This window comes from Oncorhynchus keta, chromosome 12, assembly GCF_023373465.1.
Source record: "Oncorhynchus keta strain PuntledgeMale-10-30-2019 chromosome 12, Oket_V2, whole genome shotgun sequence".
Classification (NCBI taxonomy): domain Eukaryota; kingdom Metazoa; phylum Chordata; class Actinopteri; order Salmoniformes; family Salmonidae; genus Oncorhynchus; species Oncorhynchus keta.
In genome coordinates this window covers 54,391,983-54,403,009 of record NC_068432.1, presented here as the reverse complement: position 1 = coordinate 54,403,009, position 11,027 = coordinate 54,391,983, and the positions used below count along the sequence as shown (strand labels likewise).

Genomic DNA, 11,027 nt, shown 5'->3' with positions numbered 1-11,027 from the left:
TCTACCTGACAACACTGGGTCTCCTCCTCTACCTGACAACACTGGGGCTCCTCCTCTACCTGACAACACTGGGGCTCCTACTCTACCTGACAACACTGGGGCTCCTACTCTACCTGACAACACTGGGGCTCCTCCTCTACCTGACAACACCGGGTCTCCTCCTCTACCTGACAACACCGGGGCTCCTCCTCTACCTGACAACACTGGGGCTCCTACTCTACCTGACAACACTGGGGCTCCTACTCTACCTGACAACACTGGGGCTCCTACTCTACCTGACAACACTGGGTCTCCTCCTCTACCTGACAACACTGGGTCTCCTCCTCTACCTGACAACACTGGGTCTCCTCCTCTACCTGACAACACTGGGGCTCCTCCTCTACCTGACAACACTGGGTCTCCTCCTCTACCTGACAACACTGGGTCTCCTCCTCTACCTGACAACACTGGGTCTCCTCCTCTACCTGACAACACTGGGTCTCCTCCTCTACCTGACAACACTGGGTCTCCTCCTCTACCTGACAACACTGGGTCTCCTCCTCTACCTGACAACACTGGGTCTCCTCCTCTACCTGACAACACTGGGTCTCCTCCTCTACCTGACAACACTGGGTCTCCTCCTCTACCTGACAACACTGGGTCTCCTCCTCTACCTGACAACACTGGGGCTCCTCTACCTGACAGCACTGGGGCTCCTCTACCTGACAACACTGGGTCTCCTCCTCTACCTGACAACACTGGGGCTCCTCCTCTACCTGACAACACTGGGTCTCCTCCTCTACCTGACAACACTGGGGCTCCTCCTCTACCTGACAACACTGGGGCTCCTCCTCTACCTGACAACACTGGGTCTCCTCCTCTACCTGACAACACTGGGTCTCCTCCTCTACCTGACAACACTGGGTCTCCTCCTCTACCTGACAACACTGGGTCTCCTCCTCTACCTGACAACACTGGGTCTCCTCCTCTACCTGACAACACCGGGGCTCCTCCTCTACCTGACAACACCGGGGCTCCTCCTCTACCTGACAACACCGGGGCTCCTCCTCTACCTGACAACACCGGGGCTCCTCCTCTACCTGACAACACCGGGGCTCCTCCTCTACCTGACAACACTGGGCCTCCTCTACCTGACAACACTGGGCGGCCTCCTCTACCTGACAACACTGGGCCTCCTCCTCTACCTGACAACACTGGGCCTCCTCCTCTACATGATAACACTGGGTCTCTACCTGATAACACTGGGCCTCCTCCTCTACATGATAATACTGGGCCTCCTCTTCTACCTGACAACACTGGGCCTCCTCCTCTACCTGACAACACCGGGTCTCCTCCTCTACCTGACAACACTGGGGCTCCTCTACCTGACAGCACTGGGGCTCCTCCTCTACCTGACAACACTGGGGCTCCTCCTCTACCTGACAACACTGGGGCTCCTACTCTACCTGACAACACTGGGGCTCCTCCTCTACCTGACAGCACTGGGTCTCCTACTCTACCTGACAACACTGGGTCTCCTACTCTACCTGACAACACTGGGGCTCCTCCTCTACCTGACAACACTGGGCCTCCTCCTCTACCTGACAACACTGGGCCTCCTCCTCTACCTGACAACACTGGGCCTCCTCCTCTACCTGACAACACTGGGCCTCCTCCTCTACATGATAACACTGGGTCTCTACCTGACAACACTGGGGCTCCTCCTCTACCTGACAACACTGGGGCTCCTCCTCTACCTGACAACACTGGGGCTCCTCCTCTACCTGACAACACTGGGCCTCCTCCTCTACCTGACAACACTGGGCCTCCTCCTCTACCTGACAACACTGGGCCTCCTCCTCTACCTGACAACACTGGGCCTCCTCCTCTACCTGACAACACTGGGCCTCCTCCTCTACATGATAACACTGGGTCTCTACCTGACAACACTGGGGCTCCTCCTCTACCTGACAACACTGGGGCTCCTCCTCTACCTGACAACACTGGGGCTCCTCCTCTACCTGACAACACTGGGCCTCCTCCTCTACCTGACAACACTGGGCCTCCTCCTCTACATGATAACACTGGGTCTCTACCTGATAACACTGGGCCTCCTCCTCTACCTGATAACACTGTGCCTCCTCCTCTACCTGATAACACTGGGCCTCTAAATGTTGAAATCTGAGTCTTTCCCATATTTAGGCCTACACTGAGATGCCCTGTGTTGTCTCATGGCAGCTTCACACATTACTAAGAGTCTGGGACCATGACACCATATGTGTTCTCTGTAGTTTCTCTACTGCAGCATTTCGAACATGACACCTGTGCAATTTCAGGAGTCCCAACTAGCAAGGGACAACTGTTAGTGCTTATCTGTGGAGACACACACACACACACACACACACACACACACACACACACACACACACACACACACACACACACACACACACACACACACACACACACACACACACACACACACACACACACACACACACTCTTCTTTCTCTCTTTCCCACTTCCCTTCTCGGACATGTCTTTCACCACAACAATGTCAACCCTCTCACAAAGCAGCTTTCAGTTCTGTGGTCCTGTGATGCAACTAAGTGCTCTGCCACAGCCTGTATGAGTGAACCAACCCTTCCTTCCGTGGTGATTCGTAGTTATGTAAACACACTAACAGGAGTGTTTGGGTTCAGCTCCCCATTCCCCCCCCGGGTCCAGTACCTCAGTACTGCTAAAAAGGATATGACACTGTATCCCAAGTAACACCCATGTCGGGATGCATATTCCGTGCCCATCAGACTGACTTATTGACCTAGCTGTAGCTGTTCTGGTTTTGGCCGACCGGACCGGGGTTCCCTCCCTGAGCCTGTCGCTAACAGCTGTAGGACAGGCCTGTCAGTGGGAGCCTGTAACTCCCAGATAGTACAGTAGACCTGTTCTGACTAGTAGACCGTGCACACACACACACATTTTAAACATCACATTTTGTAAAAAAAAACGAGTCCTAATTCCTACTCAGTCGACAAGGTTATGGTCTCTATCACAGTGTGTCTGTGTTGTCTAGACAGCAGTAATGGTCTATATCACAGTGTGTCTGTGTTGTCTAGACAGCAGTAATGGTCTATATCACAGTGTGTCTGTGTTGTCTAGACAGCAGTAATGGTCTATATCACAGTGTGTCTGTGTTGTCTAGACAGCAGTAATGGTCTATATCACAGTGTGTCTGTGTTGTCTAGACAGCAGTAATGGTCTATATCACAGTGTGTCTGTGTTGTCTAGACAGCAGTAATGGTCTATATCACAGTGTGTCTGTGTTGTCTAGACAGCAGTAATGGTCTATATCACAGTGTGTCTGTGTTGTCTAGACAGCAGTAATGGTCTATATCACAGTGTGTCTGTGTTGTCTAGACAGCAGTAATGGTCTATATCACAGTGTGTCTGTGTTGTCTAGACAGCAGTAATGGTTTATATCACAGTGTGTCTGTGTTGTCTAGACAGCAGTAATGGTCTATATCACAGTGTGTCTGTGTTGTCTAGACAGCAGTAATGGTCTATATCACAGTGTGTCTGTGTTGTCTAGACAGCAGTAATGGTCTATATCACAGTGTGTCTGTGTTGTCTAGACAGCAGTAATGGTCTATATCACAGTGTGTCTGTGTTGTCTAGACAGCAGTAATGGTCTATATCACAGTGTGTCTGTGTTGTCTAGACAGCAGTAATGGTCTATATCACAGTGTGTCTGTGTTGTCTAGACAGCAGTAATGGTCTATATCACAGTGTGTGTGTCTGTGTTGTCTAGACAGCAGTAATGGTCTATATCACAGTGTGTCTGTGTTGTCTAGACAGCAGTAATGGCCTCTATCACAGTGTGTCTGTGTTGTCTAGACAGCAGTAATGGTCTATATCACAGTGTGTCTGTGTTGTCTAGACAGCAGTAATGGTCTATATCACAGTGTGTCTGTGTTGTCTAGACAGCAGTAATGGTCTATATCACAGTGTGTCTGTGTTGTCTAGACAGCAGTAATGGTCTATATCACAGTGTGTCTGTGTTGTCTAGACAGCAGTAATGGTCTATATCACAGTGTGTCTGTGTTGTCTAGACAGCAGTAATGGTCTATATCACAGTGTGTCTGTGTTGTCTAGACAGCAGTAATGGTCTATATCACAGTGTGTCTGTGTTGTCTAGACAGCAGTAATGGTCTATATCACAGTGTGTCTGTGTTGTCTAGACAGCAGTAATGGTCTATATCACAGTGTGTCTGTGTTGTCTAGACAGCAGTAATGGTCTATATCACAGTGTGTCTGTGTTGTCTAGACAGCAGTAATGGTCTATATCACAGTGTGTCTGTGTTGTCTAGACAGCAGTAATGGTCTATATCACAGTGTGTCTGTGTTGTCTAGACAGCAGTAATGGTCTATATCACAGTGTGTCTGTGTTGTCTAGACAGCAGTAATGGTCTATATCACAGTGTGTCTGTGTTGTCTAGACAGCAGTAATGGTCTATATCACAGTGTGTCTGTGTTGTCTAGACAGCAGTAATGGTCTATATCACAGTGTGTCTGTGTTGTCTAGACAGCAGTAATGGTCTATATCACAGTGTGTCTGTGTTGTCTAGACAGCAGTAATGGTCTATATCACAGTGTGTCTGTGTTGTCTAGACAGCAGTAATGGTCTATATCACAGTGTGTCTGTGTTGTCTAGACAGCAGTAATGGTCTATATCACAGTGTGTCTGTGTTGTCTAGACAGCAGTAATGGTCTATATCACAGTGTGTCTGTGTTGTCTAGACAGCAGTAATGGTCTATATCACAGTGTGTCTGTGTTGTCTAGACAGCAGTAATGGTCTATATCACAGTGTGTCTGTGTTGACTAGACAGCAGTAATGGTCTATATCACAGTGTGTCTGTGTTGTCTAGACAGCAGTAATGGTCTATATCACAGTGTGTCTGTGTTGTCTAGACAGCAGTAGAAAACTGAAAAAAGGAATGGAAAAATGAACCTGTAAAGTTGTGCTTTTCTCACAGCTCAGCTCAGTCTTACAGCAGAGGACATTGAGCTCCGACACACTGACACACCAGTAACCGATCCTCTGCAGTGAGGTCAGTCTGTATACTATGTATAGATCTTCATTCCAACTTAGTGTGCCTATCCCATGACTCATAACAAGTATCGATTTATAAACGTGATATTTTAATTACAAGAGAGCCTTAACACTTAATTTTGTTTTAACCTTTATTTAACCAGGCAAGTCAGTTAAGAACACATTCTTATTTTCAATGACGGCCTGGGAACAGTGGGTTAACTGCCTGTTCAGGGGCAGAATGACAGATTTGTAGCTAGTCAGCTCGGGGGTTTGAACGCGCAACCTTCCGGTTACTAGTCCAACGCTCTAACCACTAGGCTACCCTGATCACACATGAGCATGGCGCCTGCCATGACCAGAGGTGTAAAGTACTTTAAGTAAAAATACTTTAAAGTATTACTTAAGTAGTTTTTTGGGGTATCTGTACTTTACTATTCTATATTTTTGCCAACTTTTACTTCACTACATTCCTAAAGAAAATAATGTTATTTTTTACTCCATACATTTTCCCTGATACCCAAAAGTACTCGTTACATTTTGAATACTTAGCAGGACAGGAAAAAGGTCAAATTTACACACTTGTCAAGAAAACATCCCTGGTCATCCCTATTGCCTCTGATCTGGCAGACTCACTAAACAGAGAACATCCCTGGTCATCCCTACTGCCTCTGATCTGGCAGACTCACTAAACAGAACATCCCTGGTCATCCCTACTGCCTCTGATCTGGAGGACTCACTAAACAGAGAACATCCCTGGTCATCCCTACTGCCTCTGATCTGGAGGACTCACTAAACAGAGAACATCCCTGGTCATCCCTACTGCCTCTGATCTGGCAGACTCACTAAACAGAACATCCCTGGTCATCCCTACTGCCTCTGATCTGGAGGACTCACTAAACAGAGAACATCCCTGGTCATCCCTACTGCCTCTGATCTGGAGGACTCACTAAACAGAGAACATCCCTGGTCATCCCTACTGCCTCTGATCTGGCAGACTCACTAAACAGAGAACATCCCTGGTCATCCCTACTGCCTCTGATCTGGAGGACTCACTAAACAGAGAACATCCCTGGTCATCCCTACTGCCTCTGATCTGGAGGACTCACTAAACAGAGAACATCCCTGGTCATCCCTACTGCCTCTGATCTGGAGGACTCACTAAACAGAGAACATCCCTGGTCATCCCTACTGCCTCTGATCTGGCAGACTCACTAAACAGAACATCCCTGGTCATCCCTACTGCCTCTGATCTGGAGGACTCACTAAACAGAGAACATCCCTGGTCATCCCTACTGCCTCTGATCTGGAGGACTCACTAAACAGAGAACATCCCTGGTCATCCCTACTGCCTCTGATCTGGCAGACTCACTAAACAGAGAACATCCCTGGTCATCCCTACTGCCTCTGATCTGGAGGACTCACTAAACAGAGAACATCCCTGGTCATCCCTACTGCCTCTGATCTGGAGTACTCACTAAACAGAGAACATCCCTGGTCATCCCTATTGCCTCTGATCTGGCAGACTCACTAAACAGAGAACATCCCTGGTCATCCCTACTGCCTCTGATCTGGCAGACTCACTAAACAGAAAACATCCCTGGTCATCCCTACTGCCTCTGATCTGGCAGACTCACTAAACAGAAAACATCCCTGGTCATCCCTACTGCCTCTGATCTGGCAGACTCACTAAACAGAAAACATCCCTGGTCATCCCTACTGCCTCTGATCTGGCAAACTCACTAAACAGAGAACATCCCTGGTCATCCCTACTGCCTCTGATCTGGCAGACTCACTAAACAGAGAACATCCCTGGTCATCCCTACTGCCTCTGATCTGGCAGACTCACTAAACAGAGAACATCCCTGGTCATCCCTACTGCCTCTGATCTGGCAGACTCACTAAACAGAGAACATCCCTGGTCATCCCTACTGCCTCTGATCTGGAGGACTCACTAAACAGAGAACATCCCTGGTCATCCCTACTGCCTCTGATCTGGAGGACTCACTAAACAGAGAACATCCCTGGTCATCCCTACTGCCTCTGATCTGGAGGACTCACTAAACAGAGAACATCCCTGGTCATCCCTACTGCCTCTGATCTGGCAGACTCACTAAACAGAGAACATCCCTGGTCATCCCTACTGCCTCTGATCTGGAGGACTCACTAAACAGAGAACATCCCTGGTCATCCCTACTGCCTCTGATCTGGCAGACTCACTAAACAGAGAACATCCCTGGTCATCCCTACTGCCTCTGATCTGGAGGACTCACTAAACAGAGAACATCCCTGGTCATCCCTACTGCCTCTGATCTGGAGGACTCACTAAACAGAGAACATCCCTGGTCATCCCTACTGCCTCTGATCTGGAGGACTCACTAAACAGAGAACATCCCTGGTCATCCCTACTGCCTCTGATCTGGAGGACTCACTAAACAGAGAACATCCCTGGTCATCCCTACTGCCTCTGATCTGGAGGACTCACTAAACAGAGAACATCCCTGGTCATCCCTACTGCCTCTGATCTGGAGGACTCACTAAACAGAGAACATCCCTGGTCATCCCTACTGCCTCTGATCTGGCAGACTCACTAAACACACATTCTTCATTTTAAAATGATGCCTGAGCGTTGGAGTGTGCCCCTGGCTATCTGTAAATGATGCCTGAGCGTTGGAGTGTGTCCCTGGCTATCTGTAAATGATGCCTGAGCGTTGGAGTGTGTCCCTGGCTATCTGTAAATGATGCCTGAGCATTGGAGTGTGTCCCTGGCTATCTGTAAATGATGCCTGAGCGTTGGAGTGTGTCCCTGGCTATCTGTAAATGATGCCTGAGCGTTGGCGTGTGTCCCTGGCTATCTGTAAATGATGCCTGAGCGTTGGAGTGTGTCCCTGGCTATCTGTAAATGATGCCTGAGCGTTGGAGTGTGCCCCTGGCTATCTGTAAATGATGTCTGAGCGTTGGCGTGTGTCCCTGGCTATCTGTAAATGATGCCTGAGCGTTGGAGTGTGCCCCTGGCTATCTGTAAATGATGTCTGAGCGTTGGAGTGTGCCCCTGGCTATCTGTAAATGATGCCTGAGCGTTGGAGTGTGTCCCTGGCTATCTGTAAATGATGCCTGAGCGTTGGAGTGTGTCCCTGGCTATCTGTAAATGATGCCTGAGCGTTGGAGTGTGCCCCTGGCTATCTGTAAATGATGCCTGAGCGTTGGAGTGTGCCCCTGGCTATCTGTAAATGATGCCTGAGCGTTGGAGTGTGACCCTGGCTATCTGTAAATGATGCCTGAGCGTTGGAGTGTGCCCCTGGCTATCTGTAAATGATGCCTGAGCGTTGGAGTGTGCCCCTGGCTATCTGTAAATGATGCCTGAGCGTTGGAGTGTGTCCCTGGCTATCCGTCAATATATAAAAAATAAATAAATAAGTACCAATAATTATGCCGTCTGGTTTGCTTAATATGGTTTTTACTTTTGATACTTAGGTACATTCATACATTTTAGTAATTACATTTACTTTTGATACTTGAGGTTATTTCACTTTTACTCAAGTCGTATTTTACTGGTCGACTTTCTTTCACTTTTACTCAAGTAGTATTTTACTGGTCGACTTTCACTTTTACTCAAGTAGTATTTTACTGGTCGACTTTCACATTTACTCAAGTAGTATTTTACTGGTCGACTTTCACTTTTACTCAAGTAGTATTTTACTGGTCGACTTTCACTTTTACTTGATTCGTTTTCTATTGAGCGATCTTTACTTTTACTCAAGTATGACCATTGAGTACTTTTTCTTGACATCCTATCTGACAGAGCAGCCGAGCCACAAGCAGGTCACAGGCACATTGACGGGGAGTTTATCAACTCTAGTCACATTCCTCTATTACTCGAGCTGGCGTCACGTGACCCGATGCTCTGAGATGGAAACTCATTTTGAGCCTCCGTTATTTCAACACCAAGTCAGTGGAAACCAGACTGCTACCAGACAGACAGACAGACAGACAGAGAAGGGGTGAACGAGTGGGAGAGGACAGGAGAGTAGACTCACAGCTGTGTTTTTCTAGGACTCCGTAGAGGGCTGGGGGGTGGGGTTCGAGAGAGAGAGAGAAAGTCTTTTACTAATTTCCTGTGAAAGTCAGTGGCCTCAAGGCTCAAACTAATCATTTGTAGAATTCCATTTTTGCAAAGGAAGTTGGGAATGTACAGTGGCCATGTGAGGAATGAATAGGGAAGAGGGCTAGGTGTCAAATGATGATGGATACGACTTATCTTTCTATTTATTTATTTTTACCCCTTTTTGCTTCCCAAGTTCGTGGTATCCAATTGGTAGTTACAGTCTTGTCTCATCGCCGCAACTCCCCTACAGACTCGGGAGAGGCGAAGGTCGAGAGCCTCGTGTCCTCTGAAACACAACCCAACCAAACCGCACTGCTTCTTGACACAACGCCCACTTAACCCGGAAGCCAGACGCACCAATGTGTCGGAGGAAACGCCGTACACCTGGCAACCGTGTCCGCGTGCACTGCGCCCAGCCCGCCTCAAGGGGTCGCTAGTGCGCGATGGTACAAAACCCTAACCCGGACGACGCTCCCGGTCGCGGCCGGCTGCGACAGAGCCTGGACTTGAACCCAGAGTCTCTAGTGGCACAGCGAGGTGTGGGTATCTGTAATATTTCATGGCGGGAAATGATTGTTTTTCTAAATTGTCCTTTTTTTTACAGATCCAGACGTTTGGATTGGAGGCACCATGCAAAACAGTGGATGATCTCACAAGTGGAGTTGTCATGGCCCAGGCCCTACAGAAAATGTAAGTGTCAATTTATATATATATATTTTGTTTTGTTTTTTTGTTTTTGTTTACTTTTTAAATGCTGGAAATAAGTTTTGTGAAACCATTAAGCCAGGCGTTGTTGCCAGGCGTTGTTGCCAGGCGTTGTTGCCAGGCGTTGTTGCCAGGCGTTGTTGCCAGGCGTTGTTGCCAGGCGTTTTGTTGCCAGGCGTTTTGTAGCCAGGCGTTTTGTAGCCAGGCGTTTTGTAGCCAGGCGTTTTGTTGCCAGGCGTTGTTGCCAGGCGTTGTTGCCAGGCGTTTTGTAGCCAGGCGTTGTTGCCAGGCATTGTTGCCAGGCATTGTTGCCAGGCGTTTTGTAGCCAGGCGTTTTGTTGCCAGGCGTTTTGTAGCCAGGCGTTGTTGCCAGGCGTTGTTGCCAGGCGTTGTTGCCAGGCGTTGTTGCCAGGCGTTGTTGCCAGGCGTTTTGTTGCCAGGCGTTTTGTAGCCAGGCGTTTTGTAGCCAGGCGTTGTTGCTGTGTCTTTCTCCTGTATGTGACCACTTACCTTTCTCTCCTCCAGAGACATTGTGTATTTCACTGACAACTGGATCGGTAGGATCAAGCCCGAGGTGGGAGATAACTGGCGGCTAAAGGTATAATGATGATGATGATGATGATGATGATGATGATGATGGTTTTAATACACTGTCTTTATGTGTTGCTGCCATCTGCTCTAAAGCCCTTGTCAGTGCCACAGTCCCAATGTCACATCTTCCCTCCTTTTCAGATCAGTAATCTAAAGAAGGTGTTGAAAGGTATACTGGACTACAACCAGGAGGTTCTTCAACAGCAGATCAATGACTTCACCCTGCCAGACATCAACCTGATAGGAGAACACTCAGACGCTGCAGAGCTGGGCAGGATGCTGCAACTCATACTAGGCTGTGCTGTCAACTGTGAGCAGAAACAAGGTCTGTCGGTCGGCTCAGCATGGGCTAAGATGTCTCTATAGGCTGTCTCTGTGTCTCTGAAGAAGCGCTCAAGATTGTTACTATTGGTTGTTATTGTGCACGGCCCAGGTCCTCGAGTCTGAACCTAGTGTGTTCAACTCTTTCACTACAAGGTCCAGAGCCTGCTGGTTCTCTGTTCTACCTGATCATTAATATCACCCACCTGGTGTCCCAGGTCTAAATCATCAGTCCA

The 11,027-nt window shown here is 48.4% G+C and overlaps 1 protein-coding gene across 5 annotated transcripts in view; it reads left to right on the top strand.

The window, feature by feature from the left end:
* Nucleotides 1–11,027, top strand: part of hook3 (hook microtubule-tethering protein 3) — a 77,141-nt gene that overhangs the window by 13,147 nt on the left and 52,967 nt on the right. For all 5 annotated transcript variants that reach the window (XR_008061470.1, XR_008061469.1, XR_008061468.1 and 2 more), the window contains 3 exons: nt 9,779–9,864; nt 10,405–10,477; nt 10,612–10,795. Coding sequence is in view for 2 of the 5 variants with exons in the window: in XM_052458628.1 (XP_052314588.1) it covers nt 9,779–9,864; nt 10,405–10,477; nt 10,612–10,795 (343 nt within the window). In the remaining 3 variants the exon portion in view is untranslated. The remainder of the gene's footprint in view (nt 1–9,778; nt 9,865–10,404; nt 10,478–10,611; nt 10,796–11,027) is intronic.